This window comes from Tiliqua scincoides, chromosome 1 (genome assembly GCF_035046505.1).
Source record: "Tiliqua scincoides isolate rTilSci1 chromosome 1, rTilSci1.hap2, whole genome shotgun sequence".
Taxonomy (NCBI): domain Eukaryota; kingdom Metazoa; phylum Chordata; class Lepidosauria; order Squamata; family Scincidae; genus Tiliqua; species Tiliqua scincoides.
The window spans coordinates 180,694,278-180,719,367 of NC_089821.1; the positions used below are offsets into that span (position 1 = coordinate 180,694,278).

At 40.4% G+C, this 25,090-nt stretch overlaps 1 protein-coding gene across 1 annotated transcript in view; it reads right to left on the bottom strand.

The window, feature by feature from the left end:
- Positions 1–867: 867 nt before the first annotated feature.
- The window catches only part of ELOVL4 (ELOVL fatty acid elongase 4), a 45,394-nt gene continuing 21,171 nt past the window's right edge, over positions 868–25,090 (bottom strand). Inside the window, exons 2-6 of the mRNA XM_066611171.1 lie at positions 19,452–19,639; positions 16,709–16,789; positions 6,650–6,821; positions 2,304–2,431; positions 868–1,122 (exon numbers count right to left, since the gene is read on the bottom strand). Coding sequence (XP_066467268.1) covers positions 868–1,122; positions 2,304–2,431; positions 6,650–6,821; positions 16,709–16,789; positions 19,452–19,639 — 824 coding nt within the window. The remainder of the gene's footprint in view (positions 1,123–2,303; positions 2,432–6,649; positions 6,822–16,708; positions 16,790–19,451; positions 19,640–25,090) is intronic.

Below are 25,090 nucleotides of genomic sequence, written 5' to 3' on the forward strand. Positions count from 1 at the left end.
GAACCGAGTTCTTTATTTCATTCCTCCTCAATATAATATCCAACTGTTTTTGTAGGTATTAGCACCATGGTTTCATGCAACAGGAGATAACAAACAACTGTATCATGCCATCTTTTGAACTAGGGATTGTCTTAGATCATGATTTGTCTATGTTTCAAATAAATATATTTCAAATTTGTTTTGTTCTTAAAGCAAGAACTATATTGTGATTCATTCTAAGGAATGAACTATATTGTAAATGAGAAGCAAATGCTTTCTTTAAATTAGCATAAAATAAAATTTATATTGGCAGACTCCATAGTTCAGAAATTAGTATTATTTAATAATGAATATTATTTTCAGCAGATGAAGAGGTAGGTGTATTTCCACACAATAAGAGAAGTGGTAACAGACATCAAGAAAAAAAAAATCAGGGCAACCTAATATGTCAGCATGATCAGGTTTAAGACAATTCAAACAGAACTATGATAAAACTGGGCAAGAAAAATGTCATGGTCTAATTAGGAAATGATTTGGTCTTAACATTGGTTTGTTCACAGAAATGTCTGCTCCAGCAAGTCAGTTGTATCCTTGGTTAACGGTAAGATTAACTACTGGATTGACAAAATATGCTCTTTCAGGAATTCTTTCTTACATTACCAACACCAGCAGCCTAAAAAGTTTACACAGAGATCATGAGAGTCTTAATAATTACATAATTCCAATAGAAATTTTAAGTTGAAGGGTTGTTGTTAAAACAAATCTTCATAAATAATGTGTTCTATCTCTTCAATAACCTAAAGGTCAATTGGTACAGATAGGATAAGTTTCTTTTACAACCAGATTGGAGACTCCTCACTGTCAACAATGGTTAAGGCCTGGTTCAAGTTACTCTCCTTTTGCTTTATTCTGTTTTTTTCCATTTTCTGCAGGTAGACCGTTTTCTGGTTTGCTTACACCATTGGAGATTTTGCCGTTCTTTACTGGCTGCTTGGGCACTCTGTATGTCCGATAGTAGAAGTTACCAAACAGGAAAATGAAAGAGAAAGCATAAATGATGACACCCCAGTGCATCCATTTAGGAAACGGACAATCAACGTAAATAGACAAGGCCGTGTGGCCAAGAGCCAAGTGGAATTGAATCTGAAAGGCAGAAAACAGAATGTCAAATATCTTGAGAAATATATTTTGGTTACATTCTATTTTACAATTAAACTGAAAACATATCCAATACTAATAAATATTTTTATAAAAAGATAAGGCAATTGTGAAACTGAAACCATACATTATTTTAAAAAAACAATGAACTAATCTACCTCAATAAAATATTCAGGACCTTTATGCTACAAAAGACTTCATTTTGCCTTTCATATAAATGGACCAATAACTATCCATATGTCTCTGCTATCTGGCTTTTGGAATAGGACATCTACATGACAATAAAACATGACAATATCCTTCACCTTAAACCAAATGGAATAATTTCTGTAACTTTTGCTTGCAACTACTGGAATCTATCTATTATGAAAGAGTTGAACTAAGTGTAAATCCAAGTTTCTTTTATATTTTATCAGGTTTTCTTGTTTTGAGAGCTCACAATTTTAAAATGTTATGCGGAAAGAAAAAAGGACTTTGTTAGAAATAAAAGAGCCCTACTCAAAATCTGGGATCTGTGTAAAGTACAGTGCATGCATGTGTGTCAAAGAGATCACCTTTTTTCATCTCTGTTTATTAATATAAACTTATGCATAACCTTTCTCTAGATATCAGCTGTGATCCAGATATGTGCAACAATGTGCTGGAAAAGCATGTATAGCAGCAGTGATATTAAACTTGGATATGTATTCAAGAAAATAATATTTTCATCCATCCTCTACTGGAATTCTAATATCATACTGCATATATAGACCTGTGCACATATGGACCAGTGAATTACCTCCCATTACTGCTAAGACTTTTGGGTTTGTCTGTACATTACACTACTCAGCAACAGCCCACATGTAAAGAAGGTGGTTACTGGATCTGGTCTTTTTTAGCCTGCCTAGGAGAACTCCTAGTGAATTTGCACACACTATTCCATACAAGCAAGCACTACATGGTGCAATCACAGCTACTAAACAGGTTTTTCCTGCCAGATAATTATTTTAATATCTGCACATATGCAAGAGAAAAAAAAAAAAGAACACAATGGCTTCTGGCTCTAAATGTACCTAATTCTTAATTGGTGCATACGTGGAGCTCTCCTATTTTGACAATTCTAATATTCTAGGTTTTAAACATGCAATGTATATAATTGTTTTCGAAAGAACTGGAGCATGACTTACCAGCTGCATTATGGTCAAATATCGTTTCCACCAAAGATACTTCTGAACTTTAGGGCCACAAGCAGCTAGTCCATAATACATGTACATAACAACGTGAATGAAAGCATTTATTTGGGCTCCGAAAAAGGCTGTTGGAATAACAAACAAAAATAAATATAATTATCATAATCACCACCAACACTTTGCTTCTATTCCACATTTAAATATGTTTAAATAATTGGATACTTATAGTAACTTACAGCCCAATCCTATGCATGGCTACTTAGAAGTAAGTTCCATCATAGTCAATGGGGGTTACTCCTAGGTAAGTGTGCATTGGATTGCAGCCTTAGTAACAATTGTCACATAATATTCACGGTGGAAAAATCTTTGTAATTCTAAATGTAATAAACAGGAAATATTAATAAGCACAACAATTCAGTTAAAGTTAAAATCCATATCTTAGACCAGGGGTCTCTAAACTTTTTGGCCGAAGGACCACATCAAATATCTGACCCGGTGTTGAGGTCCAGAAGAAAAAAATCAAATATAAAATCTAAATAAATTCATGAGAGATGGAACTTAGATGAATGAATAAATGAATGAATGGGCTCAAATGTCCAGGATTTCTCCAAGCACCAACATAGCCCAAGAAATACACACTTAAATGGACCCCCAATTCCCACCCCACAAGCATAACTCTGGTTGTGTTTGGTCAACTGGGCCAGAGGCTCTCAGGAGATCAGAGGCTGGCTGCGGGCCGGACAGAGGCTCACCACGGGCCACATCTGGCCCCTGGGCCAGGGTTTGGATACCCCTGTATTAGACTTTTCTGACAGGCTTGTTTGCACAGAGTATTTGCCTCCAAAACAATGGGTCTGCTAACAGAAGTTTACACTTGAAGGATACAATTCTCTATTTACAGACATTTCTGACTACATTATTAAGGTGTAGGCATGATCCATCCTAGCAGGAGTGCAATGCCCATGCACAGACTGACTGACACAGAGCCCCATTTCCCCCCTTACCCATGCTACGAGTGCACCAGTGTGACTGCACAGCCCACTGGATCACCAGTGGAGTCAAATTCTGATGGGAACATTTGGGTTGAAATCTTGGGGAACTGGGTAAGGTGAAAAGCCTGGCTAAAACTGAACCCTCTGATTTACTGGCAGTGTCTGGTCTCATTACAGTGATTGTGGGGGTTGTGTACATCTCCTATATGCCCTGCCTTGTGCAAGAAAGGGAACAGTGGATAAGGATATGAAAGTCATGCACAGAATTCTTGGTCTCCATGAGGGCCCATCATGCATATGTGATCATGTGCCACAGGCCTCTACTTTTGCTAATACTATTATTATAATCATGCCATGAATGTAAAGAGTGCTTTAGAGAGTCAGATAAGGAAAGAGTGAGAGATGAGTTCCTGTCCCGAGAATCTTATATTTTAAATTGCCCCTTGCAGCAGTACAGCTGCTAGCTTCCAGTCCCCATGCATGACTTTCTGTTGTTCTTTTGGGTCTTTAGAATATCACAGACTTACACGCGTGTGCATGAGTGACAGCCCAATCCTATGGGATCTAGCAGGCAGTAGAACACATGTTCCACTGTCAGCCACTGCTGAAAAAACTCTGGAAAGCACTTTCCAGCAGTGGGCTCAGTACTGTGCTGCTCAGGTGCTGGCAGGAAGGCCAGAGCCTTCCCGCCTGTGTTGGCAGAGTTCCAGTTGCCCTCAGGAGCAGGTAAGTCACTATGGGAAGTAGGAATGGAGGGTGAAGTGGGGGTGGGAGGGTGAGATCCAGTGGCAATGGTATGCACCAGAACCTACCCTCCATTTTTGCTCCCTCCTTATCCCCTTTTTCTCTTTGGACTTGTACTAGCAAAATAGCTAGTGCAGGTCCAAAGAGACCCATTGCAGAACAGGAGGTTTATGCCGGGAAAAGAGGATATAAATCTCCTTTTCCCTGCTGAAGCCTCCCAATCTGCCCTCCCACTGAATACAGCACACCTGTTTTCGGTGCAGTTGTACCAGTGTGTATGTGTACTGGTGCAGGGGGGAAAGGACAGGATTGGGCTCTGTGAGAGAAAGAGGTTGACAGAAAACTTGTAAAGAGTTTTCTAATTTCTAATTATTCTAATTAGAAAATTCTAATTTCTCAGTGTAGCTTTCAGCTACAGACCTGGTAGCAGTAAACTGCTAGCTGGAGTTGTACTGTCACAGCTCCCAACTGTAAGTTCCTAGTTGTGCTTTCATATCTGTTTTTCCATACCATTTTTTTAAATAAACTATGTGAGAGCACTAGCTCACTCAGAGCCCAATCCAGTGCCTGGCATGCTGGCTTACTGTTGGCATGCACTGTTGCAAACATGCCATAAGGCATGTTTGCGAGCCTCACCATGGGCCCAGTGCTGGAGCTAGCCCAGTGCAAGCCCGTGCCAGGTCAGCTCCAGTGCCGAGACCATATTCTGCTTGCCCAGTGCCCACTCGGACTGCGAGGCGGCTGTGAAGTGAGTGGGGGCATGGATCTGGAGCTACACTGGGCACACGTGGCCCGACACGGGACTCCTAGATTCTGTACTGCCACAGAATAGAGTAGCCCCACTGCAGGGATACTTCCCATACCCAGGGGAAGGGGACAAATGTCCCCTTCCCTCAAGGAACTGCCGTGGGCTGCCTGGCATGTGCTGGATGCCACAGTAGCCATTTTGGCACAGAAGTAGCCTTGCACACTGGGTAACTCAGGATTGGGCTGTTATGCATTAATTAATAGACCAGAAGAAAATGTGTACAGTGGTCACAATCATTTTAAATTTTAGGAGTTCACACAAGGAACTGCTAATTTTTGGTAAGTCACTGTCCTTGCCACTGCTGTGTTACCAAAGTCCACTCTACTTTGCATCATATGACTTTATACAACATTACCCATACTACAAATACGGAAATAATGATTACTAATTCAGTCATAAATTCTGAAATGAAAGGTTATAAAAATTCTGTAGCTCTATAAAGATTCTGTAGCTTGAAATTACAAAAAAGAAAACTATTTTGTAATGGGGCAATGCCTTTATATGGATAGGAAAGGAAAAATCCTATCCTGAAAGCATGGGTCCATGGGTATGAATAATCTCAACTCCTATCTTCTGAGGACTTAACATTTGAGACAGGAAATGCTGGAAAAGGAAGGACTTGCACACAGAATGAACTGATGCAAGCAGGAAAAGAGCAAAATGAAAATAATGTAATTATAAAGTTGTGTATTCTGCCTTTATTATTGTTAGAAATATTTAATGTATATACTATATAGAACTGTATACACAATGACCGTCTAAAATGTGATATGATACATTCTGAAAGAACCACCTTTCAGAGCGCGATACCATAGTCTTTCGAGACTGAAGGTTGCCAACACACAGATACATTCTTATTGCTAGTCTTCAAACTGGTGCCTGGAAAAGTTCTAAGCAGAAATTCTAAACAGATCTATCTAGAAAAAAGTTCCATTGAAATAAACAGCTCTTAATTCTGAGTAAATAGGGACTGGACTGGCCAGTAAATCCCTTTCTCAACACAGAAATGTGCAGGAGTAAGTAACAGACACTACCACACAACCAGAAATCATATCTTTATGAGACTGCAGATGGATTTATACGTTGCTTCATATAGCAGGAAGGTTTAAGACACACATACAAAGAATTTGCATGCAAAATCTGAATCATGGATTTCCCATGTGGAAAGTGTTTCATCATCATTAGGACTCTAGTCATACATTTTTCCTCCCCCTCATTTCCCAAAGATGGAGGATATACCTTTTAACTTTTGTGTTACAGAACTGAACACATATATATCCTATTATTATAGTATGAAACAGTATTTTCACATTATAGTGGTCCCCCCACCCTCCAGTCTTGGTATCTGTGGATTCCACCATCCGCAGATCTGTGGATCCTGAGACTGGACCACAGGGCAGTTTCTAGCACTCCTGGAAGTGACTTCTGGGTCACAGAGAGGCCTGCAACCCCCTTCCCTTGGCCCTGATGCAACTAAAGGAGGCATTTGGAAACATTTCAGCGATGCATTCTGGGGTGCGCTAGGGCCAAGATCATGGCCCAAAAGTGATCCAGAAGTGGCTTCAGGGAGCACCAGAGACTGCCTTGTGGTTCGCTTTCTCAGGATGCATGGTTTGTACTGCTAGGGTAAGGAATGCAATTTGTAAAACTTTTTTTTTACTTTTAAACATTGTTAAAACAGACTTGACTATCTGTGAATTTTTGCATCCACGGTTTGTGTTTGTGTGTGTGTGTGTGTGTCCGGGAATGGAATTATAACTTTTTGCTCCTTACATGGAAAGATAAACTAGATTACTCACCTTGTCCTCCTGCAACCCACTTTATGCCAATCCACCACAAGGTAAACATAGTGAAATGATGATAAACATGAAGGAAACTGATTTGGTTAAATTTCTTTCTTAGGATGAAAAATACCGTATCCAGGTACTCAATTCCTTTTGATATGTAGTACCACCATAAAGCCCCAGCTATCTGTAATACAGAAAGGAAAATGTAAGCACATATGTACCAGGTCAGACCAATGACCATGCAGCCAATATCTTGTCATTGTGATCAATACGCTATGCAGGATTCACATAAGATATAGGGCAATGAGAGTAACCTTCCTTGGTGTTATATCTCTATATGTCATTTAAAGCACTTTAACCAGGGTTAAGTTAGCCCCAGGGCTATATCCACTAACAATTAATTTACAGTACATACTCAAAGTAGTATCTTGGATTAAGTAATTATCAACAGAATTAGAATATAATTAATGACAGGATAGTAAATACTGGTAATTACTGGTGAGAGTCTTACTGAATCTTTTCTGTCTATTTTTCAGCACTGATACATATTATCCTATTTTACTTAAATGATCTCTAGTTCTTTGGTTACAAGGAAAATTTATCAATAGTTCCTTATTTGCTGTCTTTCATACCTAAATTAGATTGGTCAGATCTTTCCTTGAAAAACAGCCCTGTACAGATATGTGTTGGGGGCCCATGACGTCCATTGGGTCCTGTTCCCCCACACCCTTATTAGTTGCTGCAGAAGTCATGGCAGTCTCAAAAATCACCAGGAAAACTGTGATTGTGCAGTGACTCTAGATTTGCTTAATTCTAAGTGAATTTAGAAGTTGCTGCAAAACTCTCACAGAAACCAATAGGATTCACGGTGAAGCAGATCCTGACACAGCAGAATCCGAGCTAGATGGTACAGCCTAGATGGTACTTGACTGGAGTCTGTTAAATTTTTCTAAAGCAGAACTGTTTGGTCCCGCTCTTCTATACATTTAAAACAGCAGTTCACAAAGAATAGCGTACAGCAGTGGTTCCCAAACTTTTTTGACTGGTAGCTTCCTTGCCCTACTGGGCCATTGGCCACAGCTCCCCATTAAGGTTACAATCCTATACTTTGTATGGGGCAGTGGGTTTCTCATAACGATTCATAAGGATTTCAGAAGGATCCCCTGCTCCCCTGACTGGTTTCCACAGCTATACAGGGAGCCACAGCTCACAGTTTGGGAACCATTGGTATACAGTACATTACAGTTTTCTGACTGAGATTTTTTAAAAAAACATTCATTTATGTTTACTCTTGACAGTTCTTTAGGGATTACTAATGGATATTGAAGAAACAAGGAGACCAATCATTTCCTATATGACCTAGGGAAGAAGAGCATTCCAAGGAAGCACTGATGCATTTGAGAAATTCTGCATTGAGGATTTGACAAATCTGAAAATACTTTTTCTTGTTGCTTGATTGCACTCCTGAAATTCTAAATGCCTGCCTCTTTCCTCAGAGGTTTGACATGCTTGACATCAGTGGTTCTCAAAATTGTTATCAATGGGTTGCCACCAAAGGAATTCTCTTCCAAGTTTTATCCTACGGAACATAAGCAGAATGAAGCTCACACAAGTGAACTTCTCCACTACCTCTTGAGTACAATACCCTGCACTCTCCCCAAATTCAGTCTCCAGGTTTGGGGGACCCTCTAGAACAGGGGTGTCAAACATAAGGCCCGGGGGTCAGATGCGGCCCTCGGAATCTTTGTATCTGGCCCTCAGGCTCTCATCTGCTGAGCAGTGCTGAGGTGTTACTTCTGAAAGGGCAGCCCACATGAAAATTGGGCCATATCTTGAAATATGATCAAGATTTGCATATTTTTTGTCATTTGCAGCTAATGAGATGCTAAGTGAGAAAAAGTGCTTATTTTTGGTTATGACCTGTTTAATGACATCATTTCCTGCCTAACGACATCACTTCCGGCCCTCAGCAGACATCATAAATGCTATTCGGCCCTTGGTTTGAAATGAGTTTGACACCCCTGCTGTAGAACATGATTGTATGTGAAGTGCATGGCTACAGGCATAAAGGGATTCCCCTTACATGAATGGATGTGCCGTTCACATATAGGATACAACCCACTGTTTATAACCTGTTGACTTTCTAGCCCTGGCCATCATAAGCTTTCATACTGTTTGTAACAAATACTGACTGTTGCTAGCCGTGCGACCTACCACTAGCAGATGACTCCCAGCCCATCATCTGAGATTGGTCTTGAGTCTTACAACTAACCTGAATGCTCCAGAAGGAAGGCAAACTATTTTTCTAAAGCAGAACTGTTTGGTCCCGCTCTTCTATACATTTAAAACAGCAGTTCACAAAGAATAGCGTACAGCAGTGGTTCCCAAACTTTTTTGACTGGTAGCTTCCTTGCCCTACTGGGCCATTGGCCACAGCTCCCCATTAAGGTTACAATCCTATACTTTGTATGGGGCAGTGGGTTTCTCATAACGATTCATAAGGATTTCAGAAGGATCCCCTGCTTCTGAATATCCCCTGCTTCTGAATATCCCCACCAACATTGTGAATACAGTACAATTTCTGGCATAATGGGAGAGGAGAAGGAATATGAAGGGGAAAAGACTAAAGGAGACTCCTACAGAGTTATTAGTTCACAAATATAAAGGTTACTCTGAAGTAGTAAAATACATATTGCTCCATGTAAACCACAGTTTGCCTCTGGGCCAGATAGTCATAAATTTTACTCCCACATCAAGGCCTGGGCTCACATCCACTAATAGAAATACTCAGAGAGGAACTGCACTGATGAAGACTACACCTTTTGAAAGAAAATAAGAAGCAGAACGTTGTGTTCATTCCCATCAACTGATCAAGAGAAAAATTAATAAGTCTGAGACTTTTATATAACATGCTGCTTCTCTTACAGAAATGTTGTAAATAAATGCATGTATTAAATAAATACAAAGGAAGATTGTCTGAAACAGAAATAATCAAGTGAGTTTCAGGGAGCAGAATTGAAAAATATTTTCCTTCAACACAGATGGAAAAACGGTCAATAATTGTAGATTACTTGTGGACTTGCAGAGTCTCTTATCATTAGCTTGACTGGAAATTTCTTTCATCTTTGTTCTACAGCAGTGGTTCCCAAACCAGTGGTTCCCAAGTATCCGCAGGGATACTTGCCAGGACCTTTAGGGGCACTTGAAAAAGAATTGAATAATGGAGGAAAAAGACAGGTCTGTATTAGTATGCTATGTGAGGTTAGCAAGGCAGGAAGGAAGGCAGCTAGCTGACTGCAAAAGCCCCAGCAACTGCTAGTTTCTGGTCATCAATTTGTGTATCATCAGATATGGACCAGTAGTTGAAAGCATATAAATGTGAAATAACAGCAATTAATTACAAACATTTTGCTAATATGAGGGGCACAATTCATGGAAATGGGCTGCCAAGGGGTATGCAAGAGAAAAATATGTTGGGGAACCACTGTTCTAGAGTCAACATTTTTAAAGGAAATTGCAAGGGGACAGGTATTAGCTGAATAGGCCGATAATGTTCAAAATTTAGAAAACAATTTCCCTTTGTTTGAATTTACTACTTCTGGATTTGGTGTATAAACAGGTACTATGGTAGACAAAGACCAAGAATATGTTCAGCTAAGTAGACATGACTGCATGTTACATTTCTTACAAACAGAAACCAACTGCAAAATATTGGTGCATCTCTAGCCCCAGCAGGAGTGCACCTGTAAGCAGTGGGACTCGAGGACATGCTTAACTGCCTAAGTTGTAAAGAGCTGAATCATATCCATCTTTCTCTGGATATATCATTAAGAGACCTATCCTATCCTTCCCCCTCCCACTGGTGCAGCTACGCCAAAAAGGAGCACGTTGTACTGGGGAAGGGGGATTCGGGAGGCTTTGGAGGGGAACAGGGAATTATTATTATTATTATTTATATACCACTTTTCAGCAAAAAGTTCACAAAGCAGTTTACAGACAAAGTCAAATAACTAAATGGATTCCGGTCCCAAAAGGACTCACAATCTAAAAGGATGCAAAAGAACACCAGCAGACAACCACTAGAAAAGACACTGCTGGGGTGAGGAGGGCCAGTTATTTACCCTTATCGTTCTGTAAGCCACCTGCTCTGCAGTGGGTCTCCTTGGACTTATACCAGCTCTGTAGCTGGTGCAAGTCCAAAGAAAAGAAAGGGGTGGGGAGGCTGAAAAAAAAACAAGAGGATAGACTATGGTGCATGCCATTGCCACCAGATCCACCCCCTCCTGCAGCCTTTCTACTCCCATACCTCTCCTCCATCCCCGCTTCTCCCCTATGTTCTCCAGTGGGTACAGGGAGGTCCAGCAACAACTCAAAATAACTGCGCACAAAAGCCCAATCCCAGATAGGGGATAAGGCTCTTCTGCTGTCATAACACCCTGCTTCCACCAGCCTAATATAGAACAGGAATTGGGCTGTAACTATTGTATGGCTGCACCCCTAACCAATTTTCCAACACTGCCATAAGGGCAATGCAACTCCGAAGTAAGGGAACAAACATTGCCTTACTTTGAGGAAGACTCCATGAGTGCCCCCCAATTGCAGGATGCAGCATGTGCCCCAATGGCACAGCTATGCCAGTGCTGGAGAGTTGGTTAGGATTGCACCCTACAGCATTATCAGAATGAAAAGTCAGACTAAAACTAAAGAATAAAGAGAGCAGTTAGGTGTATGATACCCTACTTGTATCTGTTGCATTGCATGAGGTTTCTATATTAGGTGACAAACATAGAAAATGTTTGGGGTGGTGGTGGACAGGTCAATAAAAATGTCGACCCAATGTGCGGCAGCAGTAAAGAAGGCCAATTCTATGCTGGGGATCATCAGAAAAAGTATTGAGAACAAAACGGCTAATATTATAATGCCGTTGTACAAATCGATGGTAAGGCCACACCTGGAGTATTGTGTCTAGTTCTGGTTGCCACATCTCAAAAAGGACATAGTGGAAATGGAAAAGGTGCAAAAGAGAGCGACTAAGATGATTACTGGGTTGGGGCACCTTCCTTATGAGGAAAGGCTACGGCATTTGGGCCTCTTCAGCCTAGAAAAGAGACACCTGAGGGGGGACATGATTGAGACATACAAACTTATGCATGGGAAGGATAAAGCAGATAGAGAGATGCTCTTTACACTCTCACATAACACCAGAACCAGGGGACATCCACTAAAATTGAGTGTTGGGAGGGTTAGGACAGACAAAAGAAAATATTTCTTTACTCAGCGTGTGGTTGGTCTGTGGAACTCTGTGCCGCAGGCTGTGGTGACGGCATCTGGCCTGGATGCCTTTAAAAGGGGATTGGACAAGTTTCTAGAGGAAAAATCCATTATGGGTTACAAGCCATGATGTGCATGTGCAACGTCCTGATTTTAGAAATGGGCTATGTCAGATGCAAGGGAGGGCACCAGGATGCAGGTCTCTTGTTAACAGGTGTGCTCCCTGGGGCATTTGGTGGGCCGCTGTGAGATGCAGGAAGCTGGATTAGATGGGCCTATGGCCTGATCCAGTGGGGCTGTTCTTATGTTCTTAAAAAATAAATGAGTTGAATCCAAAGGTGTCTTTTTAGCAATGTAAAGAATCTTTTTGCTAGATTCTGAAGGGAACCTTTGGATTCAGCTCAGTGGGACTCTGCTGACCAAAATGTTCTTAATGACACTGGCCTTTCCCAAAATCTGCAAACATATAGGAACTGCATAAAGAGCCAATTCTTTCTCTTGATATTCCATAAGCATTGTAACTTACACAAGTACAACTGAAGTCTTAAGGCTGACAATTCCACTATTTATATTTACATCTACAGATCTTGACCTGAAGTGGTAATATAAATGGCTACTTCATTCCTTTTATTATTCAACTATCAAAAATTTTAATAGTTTTTTAATTTTAAGGATGGTTGTGCCTAAATTTTCCAGGTTGTGAAAATATCCAAGAACATTTGTTTCTAAAGGTGTTAAATCAATACAAACTGGGCTTCAGAATTCTTCACTACCCAGTTTTAAGTCTTTGTTTTACTGTTACTTGTTGCTGTGAAAACGTCTACTAAGTTGAAAGTGAAGTACAGGCAGTAATTCAGGTAGCATTATACCTGAGAATACGTTGCTATTATTAACTTAGTTTTTATGAGAAAAGAATGATTAAAAAAACATCTTGAGCATTTTAATCAGCAACACAGGTGAGAACAGAAAGGCAAGTGTTATGTTATATATAGCAAAGGGGTGGCCAAGCTGCGACTCTTGAGCCAGAAGCAGCCCTTTGTCATATAATGTGTGGCTCTCAGAAAAATGTTGACTGAGTTCCTTTATGCATCACAATTTATAAAAAAGGCATTTAAGAAATGTTCAGGCTTTATAATTATTTATTGGGTATAAAAGGATAGTCCACTGGATTAAAACATAAGTTTAATGTTCATGGTGAGAAAATATATTTAAGAATTTAAATGCTTCTTTGCTATTGCGGCTCCCAAATACCTGAAGTTTATCATATGTTGCTGTCACGTTAAGCAAGTTTGGCCACCTCTGACATAACAGATTAAGAATAGACAAGTTGCTCGGTAGTAACAGAAAGAAAGCATAAATTTGAATTGTGTTATTGTGAACAGTTCTAAAAGCTAGTTTGACAGATAGTAACAATGTAATAATTGAAAATACTTATAAGTGTACTACATGCATCCTCACTCAACAATACAGATGTCTACTTCTTTTTAGTACTTTCATATATGTGAAATCTAAGTCTGTTAAGACACCAGATGGCACAGAAAGATTACATTAACAACTACGATTAAAGGGTCAATGAGAGGTCCAACTCTGATCTCTGTACCTTGTGTTTCAAAGCCAACTTGACATTAATGACATATTTTCATTGAAAGTTCTTATTAGTGAGAATTTTTTGTTTCCTTTGATCTAAACTTTAATACTACTGGCACTTGACTATTTTGCCTGAGTGGGGCATTACTTGTGTGCTGTGGATACTCCCTATGAGTAAAAGAAATACTAATGCTCAGAAAGTTGCAGGGAGGATACAAAGTCTATGAATACCTAGCATTAGAGTCACAATTGTAGAATATTGTGTCTGCTGTCCAGTGTTAAGGAAATACATGCACTTTGAGCTAGATGCTCCCACAGATCTTTTACAGTGGGTGCCCATTCATTCTGATGGAGGGACACAATCTGCACTGGTCATCTGTATTGTCTTCCCTCCACTTCAATGACTGCCTTCTCAGAATGGAAAGTTTGGTGCATGTTGAAAGTCCTGTACATGGAATACCCCAATGAATTACAGGGATTTAACAAAATATGTTAGCTTGAGATGTAAGATTGACTGCTGCAAACTTACAGGGTTTGAAAATTTTGGGGGTCAGACTGATACATTGAAAGGGAAAGAGAAATATTTGTAATGTTTCCTTCCTAGTTCTTTATTTCAAAGTTTGTAAAAAATCTAGATATCTGTAAGGAGTTTATTTATGGCTAACAGTCAATATTAAACACTGCTGTAATATTCAAGCTCAAGATATGGAACAGGAAAAATAATTTTAGATCCAAGTATTTACTTTCCTAGAACATTTCGTGCTATCAGCAAGTTAGTATAACAAACACTCAACTTGAATGATCTCACAAAAACAAAATTGTTGCTACTACCTTCAAATTTCTCACAGCCCAATTCTATGCATGTCTACTCAGAAGTAAATCCCATTAGAGTCAACGGGGCATACTCCCAGGAAAGTGTGGATAGATTGGACTGTGAGTCTACAACATCTAAAGAATTCTAGAAAGAAGAGATTTTGCAATTTGATGCGAGCATTAAAGATAGGCCTGTAAAGGAAGTAGCCCCACAATGGGGCTACTCAATTCACTGCTGACCAAAAGGTCAGCAGTGACGTAAAGACATGTGTGTAGGGTGGTGGACTGCCTCTCAGTTTTTACACAAAATGGAGCCACTCAGCGATCGGTTTTTACCTCATACCCACAGGACTCCCTAGGTATGCTGAAGTAGATCACTGTATAAATTGGAAAGGAAAAAGAAAGCTAACAATACAAAAAGTCTGATGTAGACAGAGCATGCTTGGTCACCCCCAAGAGCCTCAGAATTTTGAGGTGTCCGGAAAAAAAGACAACGGGAGAAGATGAATGGGGAGCACCGAAAGGAAACTGGCCTACTTGAGCCAACTGGGCAAGTGGGTTGGAAAGATGCAACATTCTGCTGTTGTCCCTATTCTGTGTCCCTCATGTTGCCCCTATTCTAGTTGGGGCATTTGACTACACAAGTATTTTGGTCCAAGATTAATACCAGAAGAGCATGAAGCCCAGAACTGGTTAAAAGGTAATTTTGCCTTCTTCTCTTTCTTCCTTCTTCCCATGAAAAGCCACATGGAGGGTGGGTTTTTCCAAAGATGGCTGCAGCTTAGCTGATGCCTCATTTGTTCCCCTCAAGCGTGGGAGGAACATTGGAGCACACTCGCATAGGACTGACCACAAAAGGACACTGACTCAAAAGGAATGTCTTCACTCAGTCTCAGTACTGTCACATACTTGCCCTTGTTTTAGTTAACCTCCTAGAGTTATTAACAGTCTATGCTCCAGATACAAGTCATTCCCTCACTCTACATCTCTTTTGTTCCCTTTTCTCAAAGAGTCGGTAAATAAGTAGTGTACAGTGGGTCCTCCTTATCTGTGGATTCAGAACCTGTGGATTTGACCCACTGCGGGTTCCAAACCTGTGGACTGAGGACCCACAGAGGACCTCTGGACGAGTCGTGAAAAGGCTGTGGGCAGCAAACTAGAAGTGCCTCTCAGAGGCCTCTGAAAGGCTTTCTGAGGAGCGAGGAGACCTTTTCGAAACAAAAGTGCCTCTCAGAGGCCTGAGGAACAGGGATGCTGTGCACAGCCTTCCTGCACGCCAGAACACCTTCAGACATGACCATAAGGCACTAATGGTTGCGTCTGGAGGTCCTCTGTGGACCCCCTCCCTCTGAGGATCTCAGAAGTCACAGGTTTAGTATCCACAGGGGATCCAGGAAAGGATCCCCCTTCAATACAGAAGTCCAACCTGTACATCTAAGCATGAGCATGGAAAGTTCTTGAAGCACGTAGAAAACGTCTATGCTTTGAAAGGGGTGTATATTGTCCTCATATTGCCCACATAACTTCCTTCATGCGAGTCAGAGTCTTGTATGTACATGATTCTCAGGGGAGCACTCTCAGCGATAGTCCACTATACACATCTACTTCAAAAGTCCAAGTAAGCCCTCTATTGCTACACACTCTTTTGAAACCTTCTAAAAGTTAATAAAGCCTGATTTACTCTCTCTCTCTCTCTCTCTCTCTCTCTCTCTCTCTCTCTCTCTCTCTCTCTCTCTCTCTGTGGCTAATAACTACATTAAAACTAGAATGACTCACCACATGGTTCAGCAGATTTTCATTAGAGAAACACAAACCCAAAGGGTAGTTGCGCTGATGTGATGAAGACTGCCTCAACCATCAGAACTGAGGCTTAGCTGTGAAATGCTATTTGTATCTGACTCTTATCTGACTGCAGCTAAAGGACAGCTTCCTATGGTAGTTTTGATGGTTTGGTGTGGGCTGTGTGGAGTGATTTGAGCATAGCAATCTGCAGATCAGAATCATGACATTGAAGTTCTATTGAAATCAGGACCGGTTTACATTAAAAAGGAGCCCATGTGTGGTTATCTTGGGAGCGGGATGACTAGCTAGCATTAACTGAATGCGTTTTAGACAAAAGTGTACAACTACAATTGGCTAAAACATCTTCATGTGGAGTAATCTCATGGTTCTTTTCTATAGCAGGTGGATTATGAACTATATACTTTTGCCTTTAGCTAAGCAGAATAAATACTATACCAAATATTTGGCATTTGGAAATTTCATGTTTCCATTCTCTTAACTGGTCTACCGGAAATAGTTTGGTAATCTCAAAAGCAATAGAACTGGAGTTAGAAACTGGAACAGTATAATAATCAATTTAAAGACATTTAACTGACATGTGATAGAGTTACTACTCACCCTGACTTCATATTCATTATCTGAATAATCCACCATCTGACAGATATAGCTGTATCCTCTAGCTCTTGACGCCATAAATAACTGCAAATGTTAAGTTCACAAATTAATCTTCCAAAAGTCCTTCAAAAGTTTCAAATTACTATACATGAAAGCAATCACAAATTTTTTAAAAAAATTACTTATAGTAATTTTTGCAAAAACATTGGCACTTGCAGGAAAAAGGCAGCAATGCTCCAGTTTAGCTTTCTTTTCTCTATTGTGTTCCTTCTGTTCCCACTCTTATGCCAAATGTGCCATTATACATGCCACTTATTTCAAACTAAGGCTCTCACACACCTCATCTAAAGAGTGTGTGGCAACCTGCCTCTTTCCTCATGCCCAGGTTATCCTCAGGAGAAGCAGGAGTGAAGATGCACACAGGGCCCAGGGCAAGAACAGGCTACATGGTGAGGTGCATCAATGCCTTGACATGAATGGCCTGTCAAGTTGGAACTTGCCTGGAATAACAGCACAAGCAGGGCATAGGGGTGACTAGCAGGTGTGTATGTAATTATACTATGGATTACTGCCTTTATCTGCAAATCAGATAGGCTAATTTAAAACAGAGCTATCACTCAGTGGCATTTCCCATACAAACATTATGGCACAATTAACTGCAATCAGCAGTGATCCCAAGTTAAAATCTGAAAAAGTCTATCATCCATCATTGACTATCCCACACCCATGGGTGTAGTTAGTATGCTCAAAACTGGCAAGCACAGTATGGGACAGAGAGTAAATATAGGGACTGATGCGCACGCTGAGACTAGTGGATTGGTTAAAGGGTGGCAAAAACTGATTCCAAATGCAGTTTAGGATGCTGGCTGGAACATCATTTGACCAATGACTGCAAAGTCAACCCTCAAGGCTTTGTGGATTGGAGCAGAAGATGCAAATTAGAGCTTTCCCAACCCTCTTCACAGGGTTAGACATGATAAATTTTAGATTATTAGCAGATGATACAGAGGCTGGAATCAAATGGGAATACCCAAAGGGCAGAATAGACAGTGGGTGTTTTCTCCTCCAAGATAGAGTCCTACACTAAAAGGTAGTGGAGCACTAGGACAGTCAGCTCCTGGTGCAGAGTATCAAAATAACTGAATGAAGTTATAACCCAATTATCACCTTGCATGTGTCTTATTCAGTCATGTGGGCATTTAGCCAGCCTAGTCAATTTGTAAACTGACATCTTTATGAACATGAAATTCATATACGTAGCATCTAATAGTCTAATGGTTCCTTATCTTGTGCAAATTCATTTGCTTCACCAGTGCATTCCACAATGCTTAACCCATTTTTGCCCAGCACACAGGGGCACACATTTGGTCCCTGTTGTGCATATGGCATACTGCGCAGAAATGGCTTAAACACTTATTGCATTGCCATTCATCCAAAGAAATGGAAAGATAGCCAGGGTGATGGAGCAGTTCAAGAGCTGGGCATACCTGGGGAAGCCTGATTCAAATCCCCTTTCAGCCACAAAGCTTCCTGGGTGACCTTGGGCCAGTCACTATCTCTCAGCCTCACTTACCTCCCAGGGTTGCTGTGAGGACCAAAAGAGGGGAACAACTATGTACACCACTCTGAGCTCTTTGGAGGAAGGGCAGTGTAAAATGTGAAATAGATAATAAATATTCCCACTAATTTTAGTGTCTGATAGTTGCATCAATTCACAGTTCATGACAAATAACTGTTTCTATACATAAACCACTTAGAAGAAAGTTTTTAAAAATCTTAATGACAGTATATGATTAAAAAGCAAAAACATCACTAGAAAAAGAAACAGTTTCAGCATTCCAAGGAGAATGTTTTGTTCTGTAACAGAGAATAATCACTTCGGAATTTCATTATCTAGTGCTCTGTCACGGGTCTGATGTTAAGCCTGCTTTGTTTTCATGGTTTTTGTTAATCGCCTGGGTAAGTTAACCCAGGCTTGCCTTTGCCTAGGAGCTCCACAGCTGATGCTGCTGAGACAGCCATACCCTTGTTCTTGATTGGTTGGCTCAGAAAGTTGTCTGATTCATTCCTAAGAATAAGCAAAATATCTTCTGGGCAACAAGAGACCATCTTCTTATCAGTCCATCCACAGTGAGATGCAAAACATCTACATTTTATACTGAGAATTACATTTTATAAATTATCAGCTGGGCTATTCAAACACAGATTACTAAACCAAATGGAATAGCTTGCCAGCCAGTGTTAGCAGAATTTAAGATATATGGAACTACTGTAATTCCTACTCCAATTTAGTTCAGTATTAAATCATAATAATTTCAATTGTGATCAATTTTCCTCAAAGCATATTACTATAAAAAGCCACCCTGAACTCCTGGAAAGGCAGGCACAAATTTCCTAAATAAAATAAAATAAAATAAAATAAATAAATAAATAGCCATTAATGAGGAATAAAATTAGAATTTATGAATAAAATTAGAACTTAAAGGTTAAGTACACAGCATGTAAAACATAAATGTCTTTATTACAGAAAAATGTTAATATCAGCCCAAAAGACAAACATCAGTAAATAAAATACAATAAACAGAGAGTTCACTGAAAACACAAATTCAAATGTACTCAAAAACTGTCTTCACTTCTCAAAACACAAAGCAAAATTGTCCAAGTAATGTAAGCTATTCATCTAAAATTCTGAATCACAACTAGCACAACGCTTAATATATACAGAATAAAAATAAAACATAGGTACCTCTTTGAAAATATAAAAGTTGACCAGAACCATTCCAAAGTTGTAAGTAATCAATAATGGACGGAACTGGAAGGCCTCCCTCGTCCTCATCCATTTGGGTCCAAGCCAGACAAACAGGAGGTAACACATGCTAATAATAAGTGTGGGAACCGGAGACTGCATTAAGGGCCAGTTTTCAACACGTTTATCTGTGGAAAAACAGACAGAAAACTGAAAAATAAATTTTCTCATTACATTTTAAACTATTTCGTTTAAATTAGATTCACTGGTGTAACTGTAGGCTCAAACTTTTATATCTTGTATAACATAACTGCTGTACAAGCACAAAGAAGAATACACAGTTATTTGTATCTTTACTGACTATTCTATTTCTCTCTTAATTACATTCCTGAAAGTACCAACATGAGAACATCAACCATGCTGAACAAACACATAACATTTTATATGGATTCTGTGCTTGGAAGACAGAGGTTTTATATTTTACAGTCTTTCGGAAACCTTCAAGCATTAACACTTCCGCTTGCTGAAAACTTGATAAATTAAATGATAGACTGGTATTAGGGAAGGTGCAATCCATTATGCAGTCATCATCAGCTATATTGGGCTCACCACCTCTGCACCACAAAAAAAACAAAACACAAAACCCCTTACTGTGGTCCTTGTGTTCTGTCATCAAACTCAGAAGCGCGACTTCTGGAGCACCTTCATTTATGCTCACCTTGTAAATAAAACTGGAAGTCTTGCTTCTTAGGGTTTGGGGATAGTGTGTGAGAAGCACAGTAAGGAGAGGAATTACATTTCTTATTCAAGTGAGTGGGAAGCATTACTGCAGCTTGCAATGGTGGCAGGCTGAAGGGATGCAGCAGCAGCAGATGGGGTGAAAGGCATCCCAAACCCACAACCCCCTTGGACCCCTCACAATCTGCCTCTGATGCATCAGTTGACCTCATAGATGAGCTGGCCCTGACTACCAACCTGACATAACTCAGGTTGTTCTGTGATGTTACAGCACTGAAAACAGCTCATAAAGCTGATGGGGGAATATCTGCCTGGTTTTTTTAAAAAATTTAGAATTGCATCTTGTTAGTATACTGTACCCCAGATCAAAGATACATATTTCTTATTTATATCCTGATTCTCTGTCACAATGGAACTCAAGGTGGTTCCCAAGCAATCTTCCAGCCAAGCTCTGACCAAACCCAGCCCTACTTAGCTTAAGTAAAGTAACTACATCATGAGTCTCCAGGCCATGCCCTGGAAACAGGTATCATCTGATCCACCCTACATAATTGAAGGCAGATTCTGGCCTATAGAGCATTTATTACTGGTGATACCTCAACTACGAATTGTTATGAACAGTTGGAAACCATAACTTTTTGTTTGTTTAGCCAAGAAACAAATAAAACTCCCACAGTGTCATCTTATGAAATCAACCCTAATACAGATGCTTGTAGTCTAATTAAATTTTATGCAGCACAAAGAACTTAGCTAAAGCTACTTCAAAGGGCACCACTTCTTTTCACCTACTTTTATGGGCCATGAGGTTTCTTGCTGTAAAGAAGGGCCTCTGGGCCCCAAAACAGCCTAGCAAATGGCATCGGACTGCTGAGAGATAACATCAGAAGGAAAAATAGCAGTCATTGTTTGATATTCTTTTCACCCCTAGTATGATGGACTCACAAGAAAGAAGCAGAATTTGTCAATAAGTATGGAACTATCAGTAAAATAAAGTTCTATTTTAATCTAAGATTCTAATAGTGCCCAGCAGCAAGAAGAGATCAGTTTTTCAGGGAATTAAATAATGAGGCACTATTAGGAGAGAAAATAATGCCAGGCAGCACAAAATGAGGTAAAACAAGTCAGAATGGTAAATAAGTGCAGATCACAGGAAGCATCGATGGGGTGCTTGCACCAGCACATTTGCCTCTCTTTGCCCAAGAATGTACTGTATATGCACAGACAGCATCAAAGAGAATGAATGATGTTGCATACCCTGGTTGGCTGCTTGACAGAAGGAAGGTGGAGGCAGCAAAGGAGCAGGTGAATGAGCTTGCCTGAGCATGAAGACAGGTTAGAGGAGGAAGCAGGAGCACACAAGCAGGTGGCACAGTCACATGTCTTTGTGCTGCCTCCGTTTCCACATACTGCTGGCTAGGAAGAAAAGTGCCCAGCAGCTGAGCAGGTCTGAGCAACTTCCTCCCACCTTGGGCAAGCTGTTGCAGGTTGGTTCACTCACCAACAAGAGTAGAGAAAAGGTGGTTGTGATGGAGAAACCAGCCACTTTCTGTGACGTTCGATTTCCTGCTATTCTGCAGCAACCCACACATTCAAGACAACTCAATTTGAGGAGGGCGGGATAGGCAGGACTGTGGCCCAACATGGAGTCTCTCAACTCTGTGCTGGCAAAAGAGCCAGCAAAGACTTCAGAAGCCCCACTGCTGGGCTTGGGGCTTTCCTGGGGAACGGGACAAAATTCTCCTGAGGAAACCTCTGGCAGCTGCTGCAGTACTGCAGGATGCAATGGTAGCAACTTTGGCACCACTGCACCGGGCGGCAGCACCAACTTTAGGATTGGGCTTTTAGTCAAGTTAAACACAGGTGTGGGTAAATTTTGAAATGTAAAAGCAACTGGTAACATTCAGCAAAGAGGTACAGATTCCAAGTTAATTATTCAAAAGGTCAAGTTGTAAATATGGCCGTTATCAGCAAAAGACCAAGAAATCCTGACAAAATAAAATATTCAATAATAATAAAATAAATAAATAAAATTAAATAATATTCAATAATAATATTCATAATAAATAATATTATGTAAAAGATTTCATTCTACATAAACAAATAAACATACATTTGTTCTAGTTTGGCAGAATAGCATTCCTAACAATGGTAGTATAGTTTAGATTCAAATTTCTGTTCAACGTATCAGTGACACCTATTTTAAACAGCAGTTGAATGGAATACATTATTGTATATCGGACATGGAAATAATTTGAAACTAAACCAATATAAAACAGCAGAATCAGGGGATTTTGGGATTCTGAATATAACACTGTGCCTATTATTTAAAAGGTAGAGTTGCAGATGTTCCTGATGTTGAAATGTTGTTACTATGGAATATCTTTCTAAGAATTCTTTTTAATTAAAAAAAGTTTTAAAATAATCACATAGACTAGACACCTATCTGTCTAGACCAGGGGTCTCTAGATTTAAGAACATGGGCTGGATCAAGCCTACTGTGGTGATTTGTGTGGCCATGGCCTATGGATGATTTGCCCCTCCCAGTTGTGATTCTCCACCCCATTTCCATGCAAAGTGAGCAACAAAGCCACAGGCTTGGCTTGCCTGGGGGCAAAATGAATGCACCACAGGAAGACTAGTCTCAGGCAACAGGAACCGCTCGATGATTTGCAATGCAGAAAATTGCATCCCTGCTTCCACAGCAACAGAAATAACAATGCGGTGCTGAGGATTGAAGCATGTGCGGAATGCAACCAAGAATTTAAATCCTCAGCTGCAGTCCAAGAAGAGAATAGCTGGCTGCAAAATGGATGAGTGGACAAAGGATCACTCCTGACAGAGGGAAAGAGTCAGGAAAGGCCCAGGGAAGTAGTTCTACACAAGTATCACACCTCTCATTAATCCCAAAATGAATTTGTGTCATTCAAAACTATGAGTTGTTATAAATTAAAATAAAATTAATGTGATTTTTAAAAATACATTAACACATTTTCTTCACATATCCAAGACCAGCCCCTCCTGACATCTGAGGCAGCATGCCAAGTGCTGCCCCCTAACCCATGAAGTTCCAGCCTCTGCTCCTCCTGCTCTCCAGTGTTCTAGCTCAGCACTCTCTCCCCCCCCCCCCCCACATTTCCTCTTCCTCTGTTCCCCTCTTCTTTTCCAATGCAGGGATTAGAATGAGAAAGATCAGTGGAGGCAAGCAGGCAGACAGATGAAGAAACCCAAACCATCTGCAGCCTGAGGTGATCACTTCCGTTGGCTTCAGGGATGGGCCATATCTCATTTAGAATGTAATAAATCTATTAATCAAACGTATTTACAGTATACAGCTATCTGAATGTAATGTATCAGCTAACATCTAAGAATTTAGATGTTGCATAGCAGTGTGGTAGTTTGAATATACATTTTTTTTTCTCTCTGGCCCACAGAGCCCCTTAAAAATTCTAAAACGGTTTGCATTCCAAAACGTTTGGAGAACTCTGGTGTAGTCACAAAGCCAACATCTGACGTCAACCAGAACTAAGATGCCTAGAGGAGAACTGAAACAACAGAGAAAGAGTGAGTTCAGACATAGCGTTAATCATGGTTTAGTACATCTATCTGAACCTTAGCTGCATGCAAAAATGGAACCAGCAAGGCGGAACTATGCATTCAAAGCAGAGGGGAACTATGTGAACTCAAAGCTTATGCTAGTAATACAACAGCAGTTCAAGATCTTCAAGCACCTGAGATAAGGTGTTAAACATTGTCCCTGCCCCTTGTTCAATATTACCTTTATGCTCTATCTTGGCAGCTCTCAGATGTTTTAGCTTCTGGAGCCCTTTACACTCCTAAAAGGGGTCTCAGGGAGTCCCACTAGTGCATGTGTGAAGTCTTGAGAAGCCCCAGAGCACTGACACATGCACAGAGTTGCACAGTGTCAAACCCAACACCTAATACCACTGAAGAGTTGGAACCAGTAGGAGGGCAATGACTTCAAGGGTCATGTGACAACCAGTGAGATGGCAGGCAAGGGTGGAAGCTGCCACTTTCCCCACTTTCTGAAAATTTTCTACCAGAGGAGATTGCCTCAGGTTGCCCTATTACACTAATTATACACCCTACTCTAATGTCTCAACCCACCCAAGGAATACGCATGGAACAGTTTAGTAAAGGCCAAAGCAATCAAGGTTTTCTATTGTCAATGGTGTGGTGTTATACTATAGATACAAGCTCAACTTTACCATTCCCCCAATTGTAAACAGTTTATTTGTAAGAAAATTTTTTTGCTTCAGTGGAACAAACTTCTATGGCAGTGGTTCGCAAACTGTAAGCCATGGCTCCCCGAGCAGCTGTGGAAACCAGCCAGAGGAGCCGTGGTATCCTTGTGAAAAACATCGCCATAAACAATGTATAGAATTGTAGCCCTAATGGGGAGTCACAGCCACTGACCCACTAGGTCAAGGGAATTGCCTGTTAAAAAGGTTTGGGAACCACTGTTCTCTGGGCTTAGGACTGGCATCTAAGTTATGGGCAGTACTGGTATCCTGAATCACTTTGCTTCTTGGCCTTTTGGCTAAAATCAAGCGCAGTGTGCTTCAGAGAGTAAATTGAGTAGATCCTTTAAAATAATTTTTAAAAATGCAACCTTGTTCTTACAATATAAGACATACATCACGAATATCCAAGGGTACATTACATCACACATCACACTACTGCATGCCTAGGACAACTATGCATAGCACAGCTCTCTACTGCTATCTTCATTCTTGTTCTCGTTTGATTTAACTTTTCCCCAGTCACAGAAAAAACTCTTGCCCTTATTCAAATCAGTGCTGTAGCTGAGAACCCTGAATTGGAGGTCAATGATATCCTTTTCTAGACTCTTGAGTCACCCCACCTTTGTTATTTGCGCTAGA